Below are 24612 nucleotides of genomic sequence, written 5' to 3'. Positions count from 1 at the left end.
CTTTTTTGTATTTCGTAATTTTATATTTTTGTGTATGTGTTTTTTCGTTTTTTCTGTTTATTCATAAAACCTAATAAAATATTATTTTTAAAAAACAACAGAAAGCGGTGGCTCGGCGCGCGCCTGGCGCTTCCCAGTCCGGCTCTTGCGCGCCCTCCGATGCCGCCTGCGCGTCGCAGCAGCGGGAGGGACGACAACATCGCGTGCGAAGCAGCCGCTCTGATCGCAGGGAGGCTCCGCTCGCCCTCCCGCTCCGGCGCGCCGGCCCCGCCAGGCGCGGCTCCAGCAGGCGAAGAGGCGGCGAAAGCTCCGGCTGCAGGCTGGGCTTCCCGGTCCCGCGGAGCGCGCGGAGGCGAGACGGGCATCGCCGGGGCTGCCAAGTGCGGTGAGTCTCGAAGCAGCTCGGAGGGCTCGGGATTTTGCAAAGGGGGCGAGGAATTCCCTGCGCAATATTCCCCAGGGGGCAAGAGGCCGGGTCTCCCTTCAGTTGCTGGCTTTGCAACAGCTTTCTGTTGGCTACTAAAAAAAACAACCCGCAGATTATTTGCTAACCAGGAGCGGTTTTTATTTTTTGGGAAGCCTACTTTCTTGGACAGGTGTCTCTGGACGATAGAAAGCAAACGCGGGCTTTTGCAGCTCAGCAAGCAGGATTGGTCTCAATGGGCGCTTCGCCCTCCACCCATTGCTGTTTGCTGAGAAGAGCTCCTGTGTCCCTGTTGCAGAATGGACAACTTTTCCCAAGAGTTATTTCTGCGCACTTACTACCTGGGAGTAAGTTCCTCCGATCTTAGTAGGACTGGTGAACCTTTACTGTAGTAGAGTGGCTGGTGCAGCAACTTTGCCCACCACAATTCTGCTGTAGTGATGGCAGACGGATAGAAGTGGCGGAGGACTTCTTTCTGCGCCGTTCTCCGAGGTGCAGGATCCGTCCTGGGTCTCTTATCCGGCAACCCGATCTGCTACTAGGCAGGATTTGAGTTGCAGTAGAGTTCACCCTTCAAAACCCCTTGCCTCCCCCAACAAACTAAAAATAGTTGTTAACTGGAATTTCAAATTATAAAACAGGACTTATTTCCCGGTCTTATTTTAAATCGGCTTGTTTCTGGTAAACATGGATAGTGTGAGACACAGTAGTAATATTTGTTTCGAAACATTTTTACATTGGTGAAGTTGATTCTTATTTGGAACCTGCTTTTAATGCTAGTTTGGGAACATGTAGGTTAAGAGAGACTCTGAGAATATACAAAGTGCCTTTCGTTCCCCACTGACATATCTGAGCTTCAGAACAAGGGTTCTAAACCGCAAAACATCTCTCATTTTAGAAATTAATAGTTGGCAGCTATGATTCTTTGCTTATGCGTCACATTGCCTTTTTTACCGCTTCTTTTACTCTCCTCATTGTGTGCTCTCTCTTTCGCTCTACTCTAGTGAGTATGTAAAAACCCTTGCAGATTATTGTTCGGGGTCATGGCCAGAAAAGATTGAGAGAAGAGAAAATGTCTTTATAGGATGCTCCCTGCTATTTGCACAACTTTATAAAATATGGTGCAATAGCCTGAGAAGGTGACTTTCAAGAGGGGGGTGTAAGCTAGTAAAAGGTTGTTAGGGCAAATAAAGAGTGTTGCATTCTGATTCTAAGTTCCTTCTGCTGCAAAATAAGACTAAACTATTTATGTGGAGCTCAGGATGCTAGCCAGGTAAATGTTATCCATATTTACTCAGAAGTAAATTCCACAGTGTAAGTAAATTCGGGTGGTGCTGTGGGTAAAACCTCAGTGCCTAGGACTTGCCGATCGCATGGTCGGCGGTTCGAATCCCCGCGGCGGGGTGTTCTCCCATCGTTCGGTCCCAGCGCCTGCCAACCTAGCAGTTCAAAAGCACCCCCGGGTGCAAGTAGATAAATAGGGACCGCTTTCCAGTGGCAAGGTAAATGGCGTTCCGTGTGCTGCGCTGGCTCGCCAGATGCAGCATGTCACGCTGGCCACGTGACCCGGAAGTGTTTGCGGACAGTGCTGGCTCCTGGCCTCTAGAGTGAGATGAGCGCACAACCCTTGAGTCTGGCAAGACTGGCCCGTACGGGCAGGGGTACCTTTACCTAAATTCCACAGTATCTGAGCCAGGGGTGAAACCACCTGGGTCACAGAGCTGGTTTGTCACACTCCCCACGCATATTTGTGCACACACAAGCACAGGCTGGGAGCCTCAATGGCCCCCTCTGGAAGCTTCCCCCTGGGCAAAAAGCCTGGATGCAAACCACCACCCCCCCACGCAGCCATAGCCATGGCTCTGCCTGAGCACAGAGTTGCAGTTATATTTACATAATCCAGTTAAGTTTTGCTTGTTTATTTGTTTGTTTACACCAGGGATCAGCAAACTTTTTTTTAGCAGGGGGCCGGTCCACTGTCCCTCAGACCTTGTGGGGGGCTGGACTATATTTTGAAGAAAAAAATGAACGAATTCCTGTGCCCCACAAAGGCGCTGCTGGTCTCCTCCCACCCTTGTTCCCGGTCTAGAAAATTAACCCCCCCTGCCCCGTTCCTGATGTAGATCCCCTTCTTTCCTGGTGGGGAGGGAGGCATTTGGTGGTTTGCCTCAGGTACCAAAATGTCTTGGGCTGGTCCTGGTTATTAAAGCATGAAACGCCCATAGTGGATATAGGCAATTCTACCATGGACGCTGGTGGCGCTGTGGGTTAAACCACAGAGCCTAGGACTTGCCGATCAGAAGGTTGGCAGTTCGAATCCCCGCGACGGGGTGAGATCCCATTGCTCAGTCCCTGCTCCTGCCCACCTAGCAGTTCGAAAGCACATCGAAGTGCAAGTAGATAAATAGGTACCACTCTGGCAGGAAGGTAAACGGCGTTTCCATGCGCTGCTCTGGTTCGCCAGAAGCGGCTTAGTCATGCTGGCCACATGACCCGGAAGCTGTATGCCGGCTCCCTCGGCCAATAAAGCGAGATGAGCGCCACAACCCCAGAGTCGGTCACGACTGGACCTAATGGTCAGGGTTCCCTTTACCTTTTTACCATGGAGGCCTCAGAAGCCTTCAGTGGCAGCTTGGAATCTAGAGCACCCCAGTTTGCGTCCCTTTGGGTGGGGGGTTACCCACTCCAGAACAGTTTACCTAATTCCTGGACCCAGGGCTACAGCCCACAAATGCTCTCCATCCTACGAGAATTTAGCCTTCATTTAGAACCACACATAGGAGTTCCTCAAGTTTGCTGACTTACGCGGGTCTGGAACGGATTCCTTAAATACTTTACTAATAAATTAATTTAAAATAATTTTAGTTATAATTCCATATGAGTGCTTTGATTAGCAGACAGAATTAAATTGAATCCAAGTACTCTTAACTGTGAGTCAGGCTCTTAGACAATTGACGGACCTTTTAAACTGCTAGCTAAGTGCACTTATATACTTCAATGGGCTAATTTTGAGCTAACTTTGAAGCTGTGTAAGATTTCTCTTGAGTAAATAGTGTAAGCCTTTTGAAAATTACCTTAAACATTTCTTCTAATGAGATGGACGCAACTACGTTTGCAGCAGTGCCATTCACACTCATCCTACAGAAAATTCCAATTGAAATATGATTAAAATGAAGTCACCAAATTAATATTGTCAGTGAAAGTAGTCCATCATCTTTTACTGTGGTTTCCAAACTTCTAATCTTCAGGGAGTCCTAATCACATTGTGCCTGGAACCTCTCTGTGTTGTAAAAATTCTGTGGTGTGATGTAGAGAGTCACTTTTTTTACTAGATGACCTTCTTATTGATAGTTCTGGTCTGTTTCTGGGGAGGTTAGACAGTGGTGCCTTCTGAGTGTAACCCCACATGTTCTAGTGCACTGCCCTGATGGTGTCCTTATCACAAAATACCTGATCTTTGTGGGTCCTAAAGTTGTCAGGACACGGGTGGTGCTGTGGTCTAAATCACAGAGCCTAGGGTTTGCCGATTAGAAGGTCTGCGGTTCGAATCCTGGTGACGGGGTGAGCTCCCGTTGCTCGGTCCCTGCTCCTGCCAATCTAGCAGTTCGAAAGCATGTCAAAGTGCAAGTAGATAAATAGGTACCACTCCAGCGGGAAGGTAAATGACGTTTCCATGTGCTGCTCTGGTTTCGCCAGAAGCGGCTTAGTCCTGCTGGCCACCTGACCCAGAAGCTGTACGCCGGCCCCCTCGGAAAGTAAAGCGAGATGAGCACCGCAACCCCAGAGTCGGCCACGACTGGACCTAATGGTCAGGGGTCCCTTTACCTTTTAAAGTTGTCAGTATGTGATTAAATCCCACCCAGAAAGGAATGGCAGTCCAGGCATTCCATTTGCGTGTGATGCAAAGGCAGGTCTTCTGGGCCTGCTTGAGAGTGCACCTTAGACAGGAAATACAGAAAGCTTATAGTGGATTAGAACTTTGGTCCATTTTGCTCAGGATTGTCTACTGCCAGTGTCTCCCCAGGGCTTCAGACAGGAGTCATTCCCTGTGGTTTCTGGAGATGCCAGGGACCTAACCTGGGACCTTCTGCCCACCAAGCAGATGTTCTCCCACTGAGCCAGGCCCTTCCCCTGGAAAGAGCATCTCCCACATTCCTCTGGGGCTGCTGCGCCTTAAGAGAGGAAGTTCAGCCGTGGCAGGCAAACTGTTTTTCAGACAAGTTCCTGATACGGCATTTTTGCTGGGCAGAAGGCTTCTTCATTTTACTGTCCTTTTACTGTTCTTACAAGTGATGTCATGGTGTGATTATGTTTATTCGGTGGCTTTCGGCACCAGGATTGCAGTTGCATAAATCTTGCAGAGAAAAGAGGAAATACTTGCACTTAAAAACGAGAATAGGGATTAATTTACGAGTTACATTTTTGTGCATGCTGTCCCATATTTATATGGATTTGGATGTGTGAGTGCATTTCTTATCCCAAATACTGCACCTGCTTTCTAGCATTTTTCTGGACAAACAAACAAAAACACACTCAAAAATGAAATACTGTATTTGGATGGCTGCTCAAAATGTCAAAATATATGTTGGTCTTTGTACGTAGGTATAGAGCTCAGCTTACAAAAATGTGACATGTTTAAAATATAACTTAAGTTTTGTGCTTGATAGAGTGTGCACAATCTAAAAAATGCTAAAATACAAAAACAATATAATTTTCAATTGTGATGCCATCTCATTCCTCTTCACCCAACACTTCTTGATGGTGTGGCATAGTTAGGCTGTTTTCACAACCATTATGCTGAAAGAGGCTTTCACATTTCCTGAATCTATAATTTCTTGGGGCCGTAGTGGATAGCTTGATGACGACAGTGACCCAGTGTGCAGCTGCTGAAATACTACATGGCAATTCACGCCTTGTCATTGTCAAGGATGACAAATTAAGGTAATTTGCCCTGGGAAATTTTCAGTGTGCATCAGAAAATTTTCTGGCGCCTTGGACAGTGATCTAATTTAGCATGTTTATTTTACTTGTTTTTAGCCAACAAAGCTAAACACTTCAAAACTTGCTTAATACTTGTTTGTGATTGGCATCCGTTCATCATTCCTAATGAAATGAACAGTTTTCTTTGGAAAAATGAAGCACTGGAAAATTTCCCGCATGGCTGGAACCTATTTTCTCACATTAAATTTCTTGACTATTAAGATCTTCCTCCAAGGTGCTGTCTCACTGCCCCCACCCTCAGTTGTCTCCCTGGGGTAGGCTCATCTGGTATGGAACATGGATTATTTTTGGTGTTAAATTATCATATTTCACCCAGGCCACCTAAAACAGGGAGCTGCCTGGAGTTTCCTTCAAGATTAAGAACCTTGATTATATTAGATTTCGAGATCCCGGAGATCCAAGAGGCTGATCAGTTAAGAAATTTGCCCTCCAGCTCATGGAGGGCTGGGGTGTGTGTGTGTGTGTGTGTGTGTCAAAGAAGATGATGGGCTGGAGTGAGAATCCTCCTTCACAGGATTTTCACTGCACGTAAAAACAGGGTGCCTAAATAGGGCTTGTATCTCTATATGCTCCTATTTCTTGCTTTTATTTGATTTAGAATGCTTTTAGTGTTGTTTTTTAAAAACAGTAGGGGGGGTCTCTGCTCCCAACCCCGTCCCTTGGAACAGCTTCATTTTTATAGTTTCCAGAGTTTCTGACTTACTTCCAAAGAAGCGTACACTGGATTTCCTCCTTGTCCTGCAAGGCTACCATAAAGGTAAAGGTAAAGGTACCCCTGCCCGTACGGGCCAGTCTTGACAGACTCTGGGGTTGTGCGCCCATCTCACTTAAGAGGCCAGGGGCCAGCGCTGTCCGGAGACACTTCCGGGTCACGTGGCCAGCGTGACATCGCTGCTCTGGCGAGCCAGAGCTGCACACGGAAACGCCGTTTACCTTCCCGCTAGAAAGCGGTCCCTATTTATCTACTTGCACCCGGAGGTGCTTTCGAACTGCTAGGTTGGCAGGCGCTGGGACCGAGCAGCGGGAGCGCACCCCGCCGCAGGGATTCGAACCGCCGACCTTTCGATCGGCAAGCCCTAGGCGCTGAGGCTTTAACCCACAGCGCCACCTGCGTCCCTACAAGGCTACCATACTTACCAGGAAATGATTCCCACTAAATTCAACAGGGCTTGTTTCTGATTATATGTTAAAAGAATGTGAAGTGGGGGTGCCTAGCATGATGTGTTATTATCAAGCCACATGAGACTCTTAATCTCACAGGTTCAAGTTCCATGTTGGGCAAAAGATTCCTGCATTGCAGGGGGTTGGACTAGATGACCCTTGGGGTCCCTTCCAGCTCCACAATTCTACGACTGGTACTTCCCAGACAGACTAACAGAAGCTGAAGGTCAAGTCTTGAACAGACATTTAAGGAGTTTGATTTGGCGTAAAGAAATAAACTGGGAAGACAGAATGGACCATAGAAGTCTGATATAAATTAAAAAACAAGTTAAGCCCAGGATTGACCTCAACTTGCTATATCCATCCCATGCTTTCAGCCTCTGTAATTTCCACCAGGATTTTACATACACAGTCTCAAAAAAACAAACAAAAAAACCCCGGCGCTGTTTTAATATCTTTGGATGTTCTGGATTTAGTGGAATAAATCCTATTTACACTGGTATCAGCCCAGAGGTCCTTAATTACAATGGTCAGGTAGCAACCCAGCAGCATCCCCTCACAGCTTTGCTGTTGCCGAACCCAGGGACGGAGGAAGGGGGGGCGGTGGGGGCGGACCTCCCCGGGTGTCTTTGCTGAAGGGGGTGACTCCCAAGCCTACCCCGAGGCGTCGGGGGAAGGGAGAGATGCGCCGCATTGCCCCCTTCCCCCTTCATTTTGACAGCTGGGGGAGGCTTGGGAGCTCCGTGCACCTGAGCGGTTATCCCGCACCTGGGAGGGCACCCTCCATGTCCTGCCCCCCCCCCGAGCGCCCCCGCCCTGGGCAGCGTGGGCATATGTTCCGCCGCTGGCCAAACCAGGAAGCCCCTGCAGCAGCATCTGTCCGGTGGTGCTGTACCTCAGTGGCTCTGAAGTCCCAGTCTCAGAACATGGAGAGCTTCTTTCATATTCTGGGGAGGGATGCAGCTTACCTTGGAGGCAGCGGAGGATGGTTGTACAGCCACAGGAGGTGCGGTTGTTGTTGTTTACTGAATTTATATACTGCCCTATACCTCGGGGTCTCAGGGCAGTTCACAGAATAAAATCAAGATATAAAACCATAGTACAGTGGATGCTCGGATTGCGAACATGATCCGTGCGGGAAGCACGTTCGCAACCCGCAGCACCGCGTGTGCCCACGCACGGGTTGCAATTCGGCGCTTCTGCACATAGCGCGATTTAGTGCTTCTGTCCATGCGCGACCGCTGAAACCCAGAAGTAACCCGTTCCAGTACTTCGGGGTTTCGGTGCGTCCGTAACTCGAAAAAACGCAACCTGAAGCATCAGGAACCCAATAGCACCCCAAAAAACAAAAACAAAAACATGTTTTAAAATGTGATTGACCCAATCTGACCCGATTTTCCTCCCAACAGCTTCCTGCTCTCTGGGTGTCTCCTTTTTTAAACCATTTTAACTTACCAAAATGTGTGGTCTCTTTCTATGCTAGGAGAAGAGAGGAACTTTGGAAATAACGCATGGAAATATAGGCTGTTAGACCTTTAATAGAATTTTCTCAGATTTTGGATGATACTGAGCGCAAAACCTTATGCTTTATAAAAAAATCCATTCTATACAGGATCAATTATTTTATATATATATATGAATGTTATGTGCAGTATTAATTTGGAAATCAGCTAACACTAGTTAGCAACTTAATTAGCAACTTGCTTCTTTATAATTGCATATCTTAGGAAGAACATTGCTTTAACTTAATGTAAGAGGATATGTTTTCCTCTTCCATCCTAGGACAATGATTCCTCCAGGAGAATGCCTGTATGCTGGGAGGAAAAGACGGAAACCCATCCAGAAACAGTTAAGTATTTATCCCATCCAGTCAATTTATTCTATTTTATTCTTCTCACAATAAGCCTTTGACATAAGACTTACCTTTATTGTTTTTGAGGGACAGGAGGCGGGCAGGTGTGGAGGACTCCCTGGTCCTGAATGGGGTAACTGTGCCCCTGAAGGACCAGATGCGCAGCCTGGGAGTCATTTTGGACTCACAGCTGTCCATGGTGGCACAGGTCAATTCTGTGTCCAGGGCAGCTGCCTACCAGCTCCACCTGGTACGCAGGATGAGACCGTATCTGACGGCAGACTTTCTCGCCAGAGTGGTGCATGCTCTAGTTATCTCCCACTTGGACTACTGCAATGCGCTCTACGTGGGGCTACCTTTGAAGGTGACCCAGAAACTACAACTAATCCAGAATGAGGCAGCTAGACTGGTGACTGGGAGTGGCTGCCGAGATCACATAACACCAGTTTTGAAAGAAATTGGCTCCCAGTAGTTTTCCGAGCACAATTAAAAATGTTGGTACTGACCTTTAAAGCCCTAAACGGCTTGGTCCAGTATACCTGAAGAAGCATCTCCGTCCCCATCGTTTTGCCCGGACACTGAGGTCTAGCATTGAGGGCAGAGGGCCTTCTCGGTAGTGGCACCTGCACTGTGGAATGCCCTCCCACCAGATGTCAAAGAGAGAAAAAACTGCCAAACTTTTAAAAGACATCTGAAGGCAGCCCTGTTTAGGGAAGCTTTTAATGTTTGACGGACTATTGTATTTTAATACAGTGGTACCTCGGGTTACATATGCTTCAGGTTACATACTCTTCAGGTTACAGACTCCGCTAACCCAGAAATAGTGCTTCAGGTTAAGAACTTTGCTTCAGGATGAGAACAGAAATCGGCGGTGCAGCGGCAGCAGGAGGCCCCATTAGCTAAAGTGGTGCTTCAGGTTAAGAACAGTTTCAGGTTAAGTACGGACCTCCGGAACGAATTAAGTACTTAACCCGAGGTACCACTGTATTTTGTTGGAAGCCACCCAGAGTGGTTGGGGAAACCCAGCCAGATGGGTGGGGTATAAATAAATAAATTATTATTATTATTATTATTATTATTATTATTATTATTATTATTATTTTATTTAACCCATTTTTATTGCTACCTTTCTCCAACAAGCTGATGGTGCCAGCCAGCTCTCTTTCTTCCCTGTTGTCTCTCATAAGAACCCGGCGAGTTCTGTCGGGAAACGACGAAGGGCCCAAATATTTAGACATAAAATCATAGAATTGTAGAGAGTTGGAAGGGTCCACAAGTATCCAAGCCTTTGCAATTCAAGAATCTTTCGCCCAACATGGGGCTCAAACCCACGACTCTGAGATTAAGAGTCTCATACTCTCCTGACTGAACTACCCTGATCTGAACTGGGACAATGTTGTCCCAGCCTGATGGAGGATGTATCTTTTCAAAGTGGCAGTACAGCAGAAACCTAGGCCACGCTCTGTGCTTGCCTTGTGTATGTTATCATTACAGTGGTACCTCGGGTTAAGTACTTAATTCGTTCCAGAGATCCGTTCTTAACCTGAAACTGTTCTTAACCTGAAGCACCACTTAAGCTAATGGGGCCTCCTGCTGCTGCTGCGCCGCCGGAGCACAATTTCTGTTCTCATCCTGAAGCAAAGTTCTTAACCTGAAGCACTATTTCTGGGTTAGCGGAGTGTGTAACCTGAAGTGTATGTAACCCGAGGTACCACTGTACACTTAAGCACTTAAGCAGATTTAACTGCAATTCCTTCAACTCTGTGAATGGAAGTTCTCTGAGGGGGTGGACAAAATCCTGTGTGCCTCACCAAGATCCTTTGGGCAGTGTCATGATGGAGCCAAACTACACAGGATGCCACCAATTGAGTTCCTTTTAATCTCTTTGTTGTGGTTTTTCTTTATTTGTAGGTGTGGGGGAGCAACATTCATTGGGAATGCAGCGTGTGGGGAAGGGAGTTTAACCCAGTTTAACTTTTTTCAGCCATGGGCTGTCCCTCAGACCATGTGGTGGACCGGACTGTATTTTGAAAAAATAATAATGAACGAATTCCTGTGCCCCACAAATAACCCAGAGATGCATTTTAAATAAAAGGACACATTCTACTCATGTAAAAACACCAGGCAGGCCCCACAAATAACCCAGAGATGCATTTTAAATAAAAGGACACATTCTACTCATGTAAAAACACCAGGCAGGCCTCACAAATAACCCAGAGATGCATTTTAAATAAAAGCACACATTCTACTCAGGTAAAAACAAGCTGATTCCCGGACCGTCCGCGGGCTGGATTGAGAAGGCAATAGGGCCGCATCTGGCCCCCGGGCTTTGGGTTGCCTACCCCTGGTTTAACCCATCCCCACCCTGCAGCTGCATGGAGCAAACACACCCTGCATGTGCTGCAGTGAGGCTTAGAAGGAAGATCCCATTGGCATCAGTATTGCTGCAGCGCAGGGAAGTGGCATCCATTTCCATGGACGTCATGGTGGGAAGAAGGTCTAAGCCTCTGCACATGGCCTGTGTTTGCAGTGAACACTGTTCTGTCCATGCACCTGTAATTAAATAAATTAGCACCCGTGTGGTGCAGTGGTTACAGTGCCGGGACTACAGCTTGGGAGACCAGGGTTCGAATCCCCACTGGGCCACAAAGCTCGCTGGGTGACCTTGAGTTAGTGATTGCCTCTTAGCCTAGCCTACCTCACAGGGCTGTTGTGGAAATAAAATGAGCAGCGGGAGAACCATCTAAGCCAGGGGTTGGCAACCTGCGGCCCACGAGCCACCCCTGAACCAAGCCACCCGCTCCCTGCGCTAAACCAGCACAGCACGGAGCGGGGCCTTGCTTCCACAGAGCCAAAAATCATATATATATATATATATATATATATATATATATATATATATATGCAGGTTTTGGTGTCCTCGGGTGTCTTCCCGTGTAAAAGTTGGGGTGTCTAGGCGACGTTTCGACGAGGTCTCACTCGTCATCTTCAGGCTGGTGCTTTCGGCTTCTTGTTACTGGAACAGAGTAACAGAGTTACTGTTCCAGTAACAAGAAGCCGAAAGCACCAGCCTGAAGATGACGAGTGAGACCTCGTCGAAACGTCGCCTAGACACCCCAACTTTTACACGGGAAGACACCCGAGGACACCAAAACCTGCATTCCTGTACCCGTGAAAATCTACGAAAGCAAATATATATATATATATATATATAAATAAAATTAACAAACCAATCAAATCACATTAGTTCCAAATTACAAAACCGAATTTTAAATTTTTGTTGGGGGTACCCATGCTTCGAGCTCAAAAAGGGTCCAATCATCTCTTATTTCTGCTGCTTTGATGTTCACAGTTCTGTCCATTCCTCTCTTTGTTGTTTTCCTTTACAAATCATCTTTCAATTTTCTTGTTGTTATCGTATTTTTTCCCTTTCTTTATAACCTCTGAAAGTCTCCACAAGCAAGTTGAAACGAACGTTGTTATAGTCCTGGGTGGATTTTCACATTAATCCAAAAGTCATATTCAGACGGCAGATGCCATTTCGACATTTCCATAAAATACAGTCTCAGCGCCTGCTCATTAGCTTTCTCAGACCTGTTGCTCCAACATCAACCTTTTCAGGGGGTTCTGCCAGATCACACGCAGAGTCAAATATGATAACAAAACTGTGGCTTCCTCCCCCTCTTGCCCGTCAATCCTGCAACAGAGCCTGTCTTGTCATGGCGGTTCACTTTTAGAACTGCGTCATCCCAAAAGCCTTCCATTTCCTTTCCAGATCTTCCACAAAGCAAAGCCTTTGGTTAATAATTCATTTCCACACAGTTCATTATCCAATCTCACTTGTTATTGGTCATTGCAACAGTTCTTCTTGGGGGGGGGGGTTGTTAGGTAATCACATAGACACGGAGACGGTTTCGAAAATCCAGCCCACAAAGTGATCTGTGCGGGAGTAAACCGGCCCAGGCGAGGTAAACCTTGCAAACCCCTGATCTAAGCCACCTTGAGCTCCATGGAGAAGAGTGTGGGATATGAATGCAATAAATAAAATCGTAAAATAAAATTAAAACCACGGCTTGACTGCAGACGACACAGGCTGTGTCCACACTCCCTTTTGCTTTGCACTCACTGTGTTTCCAATGCTGAGTTTTCATTTTGTGTTCATATGGCTTACTCAAAATGCATATGTATTCTGTACAGTGGTACCTCAGGTTACATATGCTTCAGGTTACAGACCCCGCTGACCCAGAAATAGTACCTCGGGTTAAGAACTTTGCTTCAGGATAAGAACAGAAATCGTGCTCCGGCGGCGCAGCGGCAGCAGGAGGCCCCATTAGCTAAAGTGATGCTTCAGGTTAAGAACAGTTTCAGGTTAAGAACGGACCTCTGGAATGAATTAAGTACTTAACCTGAGGTACCACTGTATTGCTAATGAGGTACCACTGTACTTTGTTAAAAAATACTACCATCTGATTGTGTTGTTTCTCCAACCAACTTCACACCAATTGGAGTCCTTAAGCAGTTCCTAATTTGTTTCTAGCTACAGTGTGAAAACCATTGCGTAGGCCAGGGAAAGCCATTCCCTGCTCCATCAAACAGTAATTAATTGAAGTTGTGCTGATCTGAAGAACAAGCAGAGGAAACAAAGAGAACAGCTTCAGTCTGCTTTAAGGCAATAGAGTGAACAATTTCTCTTAGTGTCCTGTATATTAAAGGTACACACCAGACTTTAAATTGGTGTAAGAGCGTAGTCTAGGTATTCTCCATACTTTTCTTCTTGTTCCTTCAACACAAGTATTTCGCTCTCATTATCTTTAAAGGATTTTGAGGCTAACTCAATTTTTAAAGAATTCAGTCTATGCTTCAGCCACTAACAAAGCTTTTGCAGTTCAGGTCTGAATTTTGCAAATACATATCTTTTATTAACCCAAGGGGTACTTTATTGTAACATTCTTTTATGTGTCAGAGTGTAGGTAAGAATAGAATAGTGGTTGTCTAAACTCATAAAGTTACCCCAGCCAGATGGGCGGGGTATAAATAATAAACTATTATTATTACTATTATTATTACTATTATTATTACTACTACTGCTGCTGCTGCTACTTTTAATTGAATAACTTTCTAAAGAAATGCCTGAAGTAACTGATACTGTAGTTTGATGTCTTGTTTATTCTGTTATATTTTAATCCAAGAAGACCCATTTATCCTAAACTAACCCAATAAAGCAGACATGTATATTCAAAATATTTTTTTGAATGTGATCCCATTGAGATCCCAAGATGAAATTTTGAGGGTAGTTCTTAGAAATATGAAATAAGCAATACAAATTTTGGAAATTTTTAATCATTTTTTAAAATCACTTTTTAAAATTCTAAATTTTGTAACTTTAAAATTTAAAGTAAGCACATCATGTATCATATTAAAGCCCATGGAGTTCTGAAGAGATCAGTATATTTAGTTTTGAAATTCTGGGCTGAGTTTTTAAGGTTGTTGTGTAATCTGGCAAGGCCAAAATTGTGACTTTTATTTTTTGGAAATTTCAAACCCTTATAACTCAAAAACAGGATGAGATAAAAAATTAATTTTTTAGATTTAACTTAGTTTTGATAATTCAACAAGTGTACAAAATATTAAGAAAATTCAAATACACAAGGTTAAAAAAAATGGATCACTTTATATGGAATAACTCTGTTGGAAGCTACAGAAACTGGACACTGGGAGCAGTGGAGAGGTTTGTGAAAGGATTTGGTGACACAAGAAGTGGGAGATGATGGTACACTTTAAGGTAGCGGGGAGAAGTTTTGCCAGTTAAACATCAGTTTAACACCTCTTTCAGAATTGGTGATTTTTCTGTGGAAATGTTTGGGTTGAGAGAACTGGCACTCCAGGCCGTTTGTGTATGACCCCCTAATTTACACATTATCTAAGAATCATTTTTCAAGGAGGCCACCATTTTCTTCTGTTTTGGTATTAGAGAGCGGATACTGGCAACTGTCATTGCCGGTGTGCTTAAGAGAGTGGATTTTTCATAGCACATTTTCTCCCCGAACAGGAGGCCCCTGCATGGGAATGGGAAGTCTAATCCTTCAAAGAGACACAGAGATCGCTTGAATGCTGAGTTAGATCACCTGGCCAGTCTCCTGCCTTTCCCACCGGACATAATAGCTAAACTGGACAAACTCTCCGTCTTGCGTCTCAGCGTCAGTTACCTTAGAGTCAAAAGCTTCTTTCAAGGTAAGGCTTCAAATCATAATAATCTTTTTTTGGTGTCTGAGGGAATACAGTGGCGTAGCGTGGGTTGTCAGCACCCGGGGCAAGGCAAGTAATTTGCGCCCCCTAACCCGTGGATTTGCGCCCCCTAACCCTAACCCCCAGATGTTGCGGCCGGTGCAGCCAGCCCCCCCTGCACCGCCCACACTACGCCACTGGGGAATATGAGGGAATATTGCACAAGTTCTCAGAGACCATGTCTACCCAGAGCTCTACCAGGAAGAGTGGACCTGCTCCATGATACTAGTGGCTTAGGGCCCTTGTATCTATGGAATCGCCTCTCCTGGTCTGCCCCGCAGAGGACCTTAAGCTCCATGAATAACCATAGTTTACAGGTCCCAGGCCCTAAGGAAGTCAGACTATCCTCCACCAGGGCCAGGGCCTTCTCAGTGGTGGCTCCGACCTGGTGGAATGCTCTGTCCCATGAGACCAGGGCCCTGCAGGATTTAACTTCCTTCCGCAGGGCCTGTAAGACAGAGCTATTCCACCTGGCTTTCAGTTTGAATTCAGCCTGATCTTTTATTTCGCTTCTCTTCCCTCCCCCTCCCCTTTTATGAAGATCACCTGCTCTGAGACCCCACAGCTAATTCTCCCCTGGCCTCCTCGCTGGCCCAAGTAGGATCAATTCAGCCAGCTAGCCCTGGGGATTATCTAATTGATTTTTGATTTTTATTGTTATTCATGTTTTTATACCGTATTTTATGCTGCTTTTATAATTACCGTAAATTTTGCTCTATAACACGCAGATTTTTTCTCCTAAAAAGTAAGGGGAAATGTCTGTGCGTGTTATTGAGCGAATGTGTGGTCTCTGGAGCTGACTCGCTGGAGCGCAGGGGCAAAAATAGGCAAAAATCAGGCAAAAATAAGATCGGGCAGGCGGGCGGAGGGAAGGCGGAAGCTGCTGCTTTCCTGCATTCTGCCTCAGGGTCTTACTGCCCTCCCGCTTCTGTTGCTGCGTTTGCTCAAACTCAACAAAGAGCAGGGAATCCCCTGCCCTCCTGGCAAGCAGAGGGTTAAGGAAAGGATCGAGTCCTTCCTTCTAATTCTTTCCTAGTCACACTGCGTGAAGGCTCCAGCCCACCACCTCCTCCTCTCCGTGCTCTAGGGACTCGCAGGCAGCCGAAAAACATGCAGATGGGAGAGAGAGAGAGAGGGCTGGCTTGGGGGGGGGGACTTTTGCCTTCCGTTTCTCCCCCCCACCCCGTTAAACTCCTCCCCTGCATTCTTAGCCAGCTGCTTCTCCGCACACCCCTCTTGTGCTTCTTGTCCCTTCTGTGTTTTTCCTTCCCTCCCCATTTAAAACATGGTGAAAAAGCACGGATCCACATGGATCCTCAGGATTTTTGCATTGGGTCACCCCAAATTCACCATCAGATCACATAGCATGTCCATGGTTACATCTTGCACCAAAAAAATCACGCACCCACTGTTGCCTAGGGTCACAGTGGTGCAAAAATGTGGTTACAAAGCATGGATCCACATGGATCCTCAGGATTTTTGCATTGGGCTACTCCAAACTCACTGTCAGATCACATGTCTGTGGCCACAGCATGAACCACAAAAATCATACATCCACTGTTTCATTTAGAATATTTTTTTTCTTGTTTTCCTCCTCTAAAAACTATGTGCGTGTTATGGTTGGGTGCGTGTTATAGAGCGAAAAATACGGTAAGTGTTTTAAAGTGTTTTAAATTTGTGGTTAGGCACCCTGAGCCCGGTTTCTGAACCGGGAAGGGCAGGGTATAAATAAAAATGTAGGATGATGATGATGATGATGATGTATGCTTGTTTATGTATTTGGAGCATTTGCTGTGACACCCCCAGAAATGGGATGCCCAGGCCTTGTAGGCTTTGCTTCTTGTGACCTTTGGCTTTGCCTACCCTTCACTCTGCCAGATGTTCGCTGCCTTGTCTCTGCCCTGTCCATCGTCCTATCCTGGGCCGTAGCTTCCAGTGTCGTGGAGGAATTATTTGTATAGAGTGTGTTTAATACCACTCAATTCATACTTCTGATTAGATGTGCATAGCATTGCATTGTGCAAGGCTAGCTGCATCTGAACAATTAAATCTTGGTTAAATAAGTAGGTAATAAGCCACGATATGCGTGACTACAGGCTCTCACACGCTGCAAACAAGGCTGGGAGCTGCAGTTAACTTCCTGCCGCATCGGAATTGGGGAACAACGATGAAGAGCTTTCAAACAAGCCCCAAGTATGAAACCATGGTTTAAAGTTTGCCTCTTGGTCTTAGCTTGTTTAGAAGACATTAACCACAGTTTCTGGTTCAGACATAACAGGAAGTTCTGGTTACTGAGGTTTCCTGGCTTGCTTTGCCACTTGCACGAAAGGAAGAGCAAAGTGGCTGCATGCTGCAGGTCATGCATATTTCATATTATTATGCTGAGATTTGATAATTTGTGGCTGCCGAATAACAACGTGCGCAACTGAAACTGGGCAAATTTTTTATAAAAGCCGTGCAGTGTGGACAGAGGGATCATCGTACCCTGCACTAAAAGGTTCCTGTAAAGATCGCACTGCTGATCTGTGAAGTGCATTGAATACTTGGAAGTGCTATATATGTTTGTGTCCTCTTATTAAAGTTTATAAGTGAGATAACTTGATAATGTGAGCCACAACCTGCGGTATGGAGTGTGTGTGTGTGTGTGTCTGTTTGAAGAAGCACAGTACACACACAGGTTTGCTTGGTTTTTATATTAATATTCACATTTCTAAGTTGCTCTTTGAGAACTTTTAGACAGAAGTGTCTTACAACCTGTTACAAAATTATACCGGCAAATAAGATAAGCATAATTAAAAATTTAAAAACCTCACAGTTAACTAATGCAGTTGCTTAAAAACCAAATTTACAAACCGCATTGCAAACAAAACAAGCAGCGGCATGTACACATGCACACATCCTAGCAGCCGTCCTCAGGGCCAGCCCTCCCATGAGGAAAGGGGAGGCAACCTCCTCAGGCAGCAGAAGCCACAATGGCTGCAGTGTGCTCCTTGGAGGTTGGATCTGCTGCCTCCTCGGCTGCTCCCATCCAGTGACACTACTTGGCAAATAGGAGCCACTACAGTGGTACCTTGGGTTACATACGCTTCAGGTTACAGACTCTGCTAACCCAGAAATAGTACCTCAGGTTAAGAACTTTGCTTCAGGATGAGAACAGAAATCGTGCTCCGGTGGCACAGCAGCTGCAGCAGGAGGCCCCATTAGCTAAAGTGGTACCTCAGATTAAGAACAGTTTCAGGTTAAGAACAGACTTCCGGAACAAATTAAGTTCTTAACCTGAGGTACCACTGTACTGGTCTCCTCCCACCCTTGTTCCCAATGTAGAGCTTTATTCCTCCTTCGTTTCTGATGCAGATGTTCACTCACACCTTCTTCCCTGGCAGGAGGGCACCATTTTGAGGTTTGCCTCAGGTGCCAAATTGTCTTGGGCTAGTCCTGGGTACCCTAGACCAAAGGCCTTTTAGAGTTACACAGTTCTTGTCAGATAGTGATGAACCAACAGACATGGAGCCAGTTCAGCCTTTCTTAAACCTGGGTCCCCAGATGTTGTTAGACTACAACCCCTATAATCTGACCACCGGTCCTGGTAGCTAGGGATGATGGGAGTTGTAGTCCAACATAGTTAATATGTCCAGAGTAAGGAGAAATGTCAGGGGGTGGGACAGTTGGGGGAGAAGCATAAGGTGAAATTTATTGGGAAGGTCCTGGACAATTATGTGATTGGTGGTAATCAGATTGAACATCTGATTATCAAAGCACTCTGAAATAAAGACCTCAAATGCTCTGATCAAAGCCGTTTTCTGCTGTCTGCACCTGGGGGCTTAGTCAGGGGCTAAAATAAGGTGGTGAGCTGAGGAACCAACATCTCACCCAAACACTATGTAAGAACCCGTTGTGAGTATAAGGTCTGCACCCTCTCTTTCTTAAACATTTTTAGGGAAGGAAAAATACAGCTTAGAGATATTTCTTTGTTTGCATCCAGTGTGGCAAATGTACCTTTGGATCTTCCAATGACTGTTGGTATTGTTCAATAGTTGATGGCTGAACAACTAAAAATGATTGGATTAATGTTTGATGAAAGGGGGAAAGAAAATGAATCAGAGAGAGATGAAATGGAAAATGGAACTAGAGATTACTTAGAGGCTTCAGACAAAATTGATGAAAACCTGGCAGGACTGGATGATGAAACAGCAAAATTGGAGAAAGCAGATGTTGAAATGGAAATGCCTTTCATACATACAGAGGCTTGGAGGAGAAGGGGAAGATAAAACCATGAATGGTCATCTGGACCTGGCATTAATCATATTGATGACGTTGAGAGAGAAAAAAGGCTTAGGAAAAACTTCCGTCCTGGCCTTTCTTCAGTTCTAGCAGCGAAAGTATTCTGCATACGATTCGGAGCAAATTCATAGAATGATGCTACTAATATGTATGGGAAAAGAATGGAAGAAACGTAAGTGGATAGTCCTAGAGGAGGAGATCGGAATACTCTGTTAAACAATACAGGGAATGGAAGCAAGAAAGGAAATGGAATTTGAATTATGGAACTGGGCATAAACTAAGGGATATATAACAAGAAAAGAATTGTGGAATATTATTCCAGTATGTGATCACAGTAGAGAGATTTTAACATGGAAATGGACAAAAGAATTTACTAGTATTCAATATGGAGGAATTGTGGTGGGAATTAATGGAGTTAAAATTGATATTAAACAGAAAGCACGGTTGACATTTACCAATAACAACAACAACAACAACAATTTGGGAATCCCTCTTGGACTTGAGTGGGAATGAATTCGAGACACATTTACGTAAAAGAAATATTTTTTAACAGAAAGTGGAAAAGATGGATATTACCGTGGACTGAATGTTAGAAATATTTCCCCCCTTTTTATGTAACTAGCAGATGGAAAACTAGCAGAGGTCCTTTTATATTTCTTTATTGTTTATTTTTCTTCTTTTCTCTCTCTCTCTTCGTATTCCTGCTTCTCTTTCTCCTTTTCTCTTTTTCTTTCTTTTTTGTTGTAATCTCTCTTCTTTGTTTTCTTCTCTTCTTTTTTCTTTGGCGTCTTCTGCTTGGGCCTTTAGTAAGGTCCAGAGATTGTATACTCATGGAAGTGGTAGGTGGTTGATGTCCTCAACATTTGACAAGCATAGGCAAGGGTGCCAACAGGATTTTCTAAATCCAATAAACTGTACAACTCCCCATCCCACCTGCAATCTATTAGCAAGAGCTGGTGATAGCACACACAGAGGCAGACTATAGTTCTCCATAAGCAATGATCTTGCAATTAAAAAATAAGCCAATGATTTTGGTTCCAGAACAAACAGAACTTTACTGTCTTGAATGTTGGAATGAGCTACATTTTGGCGCACTGTATAATTTAAATCAAATGTTCATTGGTGTGTATGATGAGGCATCTTGCAGATTTAGAAACAATTTAGAATATTTTGTTAACAAAGTGTCTGCTGTTTCACCATCTGAAAATATTTTCAATAGAAGTTGAAGTATGCCAATGTTGACTTATGTGTAGAAACCTTACACGTCAGGCTTACGTAATTACAACAATATGTGCAATGTTGCCATGCACAAAATTATCTCCTGCCGCCTACAAAATAGTATCAGTTATGTACAAATGGAGTAAACAATTAGAGGATGCTCCATTGAATCATTACAAACTGCATCCAATATCATTATTCCTTAACCATCCAAGATCACTCACCTTTCCGACCAATTGTACTGGCTGTCTCATCCTCAATCCTTAATCATTTGCCAATGCAATTTAATTTTTAAAGGTTCGTGTCCTGGGAGGTGTATTTCCAGAATTCTTGTTAAGGTGCATGTATATATCTATTAATTAAAATCAGGGCTGATCTGAGACAGCAACTGTTTTGGGATAAACAGATAATAATGGACAGAAGTGGGGATGAACAGCAGTGCCTCCCTGTTACCTTCTTCTCTACCTAGCGGCCAATTCATCTCTTTATGTTTATATGGTTATATGGCGTTTTCACCAAAAGTCTTCAAAATTAACATGCATATAAAATGATAAATCAAAACTTGGCAGGAAAAAACAGAACAGCAGAAGCGAAGCAGCAAACCTGAATTTTTATTGTAGAAAAACCCTACTCCAAACAAAACCATTTTCGCTGAACTTCAGAATGTCTGTAAAATGAGGTCCTAATGAGTGTCCTGGGGGAGAGAATTGCAATTCCTAGGTGTCTGTCACCAACGAGAAAACCCTGTTTCACCTCAGCACTAGCTGAACCTCTTGGCAGCTTCTGAACATTGCACAGAACTGATCTCAACAGATGAGCAGATTCATGTGGAAGGTGTTCCTCAAATACCCTGGTCCCATACTGTGCACTTGGCCAATGGCAGACTCCTCTCACTGCTGCTTGGGAGGAAGTCTTGGAAGGAAGGGAGGGTTTTTGGTTAAAGTTTTCTCTTTTCATGAGGATGCGGGTGGCACTGTGGTCTAAACCACCGAGCCTCTTGGGCTTGCCAATCAGAAGCTCAGTGGTTCAAATCCCCACGATGGGGTGAGCTCCTGTTGCTCGGTCCCAGCTCCTGCCAATCTAGCAGTTCGAAAGCACGCCAGAAAATGCAAGTAGATAAATAGGTAGCACTCTGGCAGGAAGGTAAACGGCGTTTCCGTGCGCTGCTCCGGTTTTGGTGTTCCTCTGTGCTAGAAGCAGCTTAGTTATGCTGGCCACATGACCCAGGAAAACTGTCTGTGGAGTGGACAATTCGCGACTGGACTTAACTGTCAGGGGTCCCTTTACCTTCTCTTTTTATACATGGTAGAATCTATTACTAGATACTAGGGCTTAAAACATTAGATGGTTGATTAATCCCCTGATTAAATTAGTGGGGCGAGCTAAAGGTTTGTGAAAATTTTTTAATCATTTTTTGCTTTTTGTGTGTTTGGTAAATTCTATGAAAATGTCATGCTACAGACACAATTTTCATTTTCATATACAGTAAGTCTGCAACTCATGCACATTTAACTTGTGCGCATTTAGCTTTACACATTGGGGGAGGGGAATTAAAATAATTGAAAAGGGGTTGGAGATGGAGGGGGGTTCCAGGAAAGATCATTTTGGCTTTAAGCGTGATCCCTGGAATGTAACCCCATGTGCGTTGCAGGCCTACTATATACTTAAGGTGTTCTATATCATTTTAAAGATAATTTTCCAGAGTTTCATGATCTGGCAACAGGTTTTCAGAATGGCAATTTACACATGAGCAATACATGAAGCATGTCCTGCACGTTGCCTCAGAATTTCTTTAATTTTTGGGGTAAAGTTCAGTTGAAGACCTCTTCAAGAAAATGAGAGAATAGATTAATGAGCCCTTATTGTACTGATAGTTTTGCTTCCTTGTTTGGTGTACTGAGAAGAAATGTTGTGTTAGGGACAAAATCAAGACAATGAAACTTAAGCTGGTTGAATGTGATATATTAGTTGCAAAAACATAACAATGAAACAAATGAAAAGAAAAACGAATGTGCTTTAACTTTATTCTCTTCTTTAAGTATACATGTTGCGATATTAAGTGTATTTTACATACCACATTTGATGGGGGGCACCTTACACAGCATAAATGTGTTGTCATATTTTCATCCTTGAGAATTATTAGGGAAGCAATCTGATGCACAAGAAACGAATGCAAAACAAGCCAGTGTAAATTAAGCTGGAGTAAAGTTACACTAGATCCAAACTCCATTTGAGGTGCCATGGAGCACTATTTTATCCCAGAGCTATTTAATATCTATATGCAGTACTTTTCCTAGAAAAATAGGTACCGGTACTCACCATGAAGTTGTTGCAAGTAAGTGCCACTCTTTTTAACAGCAACAAAACGAGTTGCTGCTACTTCTTATCCTTGAGTACCTTGAGAATAATCACTTGCACTTGATCTGGAAACTGCAATTAGCGCAGAATATTAGTGCAGAATATTGCGGCATAGTTGCTGCCTGGAGTACATTTGCCTTAGCACATTTGCTCAGAGATCTGCACGGGTTTGATTTGTTACCAGGCCAAGTTCAATGCATTACTATTAGTATGCAAAGCCCTTAACAAGTTCAGGTCAGGTTATGTGCCCACTTGACAGTTTCAGTCTATGGAACTGGTTTGTTAATCTGCAGTTGTTAGTTATTGCGGTGGTACCTAAACACTGGGACTCCCTGCCTGTTTACATTTTTAGATGGGCCACTCCAAACATGTTGACATCAGTGTATATTAGTCTCTTTTTACTTTTAGTCCTTTTTAAACGTTTAAATAATTTTAAGTTCTTATTGATAATTTTCCTATTTCTTGCAGTCTGCTTAGAAGTTTTACTACAGTCAAGCAGTGTAAAAACCATGCCTCCTTTAACCTTAAAATTCCCACAATTGAGGGTGTGTGTTTGAGGGGAAGAAATTGTAATTCCATTGAGGATGGGTCAACGTCCTCCATCTTCTAGGAGGGCAGCTGGATAGCTTAGGTGGCCCAGGGGGAACAACAAGGGCTTTGCCTAATGAGGATCGGCAATATTTTGGGGTTAAAAGACTGTATTCATTGTGTGGGAGAGCAGCCCCCTTCATCCACCCATCATATTTTCATTTTCTTTCTCTCTCCCCATGCCCCATCTCTCTCCTTGTTAATCTATCATCCATTCATTCTCTTCCATTTATTTATTTTTGGCTTGGGGGCCACTTATAGCCCCCAGGACACAGATTGCCTACCAGTGACGTAAGGCAGTAGTTTTCAACCTTTTTGTGTCCACGGCTCCCTTGACCAACTACATTCTTTCTGTGGCTCCCCTGTGGGGCTCAGGAGCCCAGTTATGTCACCCCTTGCTTGTAGAGCAGGCAGACCCTCACCCTTTTTTGAATAGCCTCCCTTGTGGAGTGTTTCCTCAGCCTCCTCTCCTTGAGAATCCTCCGGGCGGCCACTGCTGCCGCCCCTGGTCTCTGACTTGTCTGTCCATTCCCAACAGCAAAGGCTGGCTGAGCTTTCTCACCCGCTTGCTTGTTTAGTCTGAGGTTACCTTGGCTGCTGGTAACCAGCACCCCCTAACCAGCACCCCCTAACCAGCCCCAGAGACACCATTCACCTGGGCTGCTGCAACAAACAGTTGTGCAAGCCTTTGGGAGGCAGAGACACAAGAGGGCATCAGAGGAGGGAGGGAAGGAGAAACGGAGACCAGTCTTGCCCGCAGCACCCCTGACCACCATTCAAGGCCACGGCACCCCGGTTGGAAACCACTGACCTAAGGAATATTTGCTCTGTGTGAATAGTAAGAAAGTTTCTACTTCTTTGAAGCAGTGGAACTTGAAGCGCTCTAGATGTAAATAGTGTGGATGAAAAGTTTCAGAAAACTAATTTTTGAAGTATTTGCATTTTTATGCTGGTGTATTTTTGGAAAACACTTCGTTGGGAGAGAGATTATATCACTCTGAATACTGCCCAATGCTGTATTGCTAATGAGGTTTTTATGCAGAGCTGTATATAATCACCACTAGGTGTCCTCCCTGTAGTTGTTCCTAATATCAAAACAAGGTATCAGACAAGGTTATTAAATGCAAATACTTCAGAGTAATTTCTAAAAGGAAAATAGTTCAGTTCATTAGAAATAAGAATTCTTTAAAAGCCTCATGTGTTTAAAATCACCTTCCAGAAGCAAAGGAAATCTTTCTGGCATTTTCATGAAAAGTGAACGATTTCTGTCTATCATTTTATTTCAATAATTTCTATCCCTTTTAAGTGGTGTGCACAGTCAGCTTACAGCAGCTATAATAAAGATAAAATCAGTAAAAAATGATCATATAACAAGAAAACTTACTTAGAATGTCTGCCGAAATAAAAATATCTTCACCAAGCAAGGGAGGTTCAACAGGAAAGG

The 24612-nt window shown here is 44.4% G+C and overlaps 1 protein-coding gene and 1 long non-coding RNA gene across 2 annotated transcripts in view; both read left to right on the top strand.

Moving 5' to 3' along the window:
* The window catches only part of LOC310830356, a 108883-nt gene that overhangs the window by 61282 nt on the left and 22989 nt on the right, over positions 1 to 24612 (top strand). The window lies entirely within an intron of this gene.
* AHRR (aryl hydrocarbon receptor repressor) overlaps positions 182 to 24612 on the top strand; it is a 47420-nt gene continuing 22989 nt past the window's right edge. Inside the window, exons 1-3 of the mRNA XM_083709367.1 lie at positions 182 to 385; positions 8369 to 8434; positions 14488 to 14669. Coding sequence (XP_083565493.1) covers positions 8373 to 8434; positions 14488 to 14669 — 244 coding nt within the window. The 5' untranslated portion in view covers positions 182 to 385; positions 8369 to 8372. The remainder of the gene's footprint in view (positions 386 to 8368; positions 8435 to 14487; positions 14670 to 24612) is intronic.

Source organism: Podarcis gaigeae, assembly GCF_964106915.1.
Source record: "Podarcis gaigeae genome assembly, chromosome: 13".
NCBI lineage: Eukaryota > Metazoa > Chordata > Lepidosauria > Squamata > Lacertidae > Podarcis > Podarcis gaigeae.
This window is presented reverse-complemented; position numbering and strand designations above follow the sequence as displayed.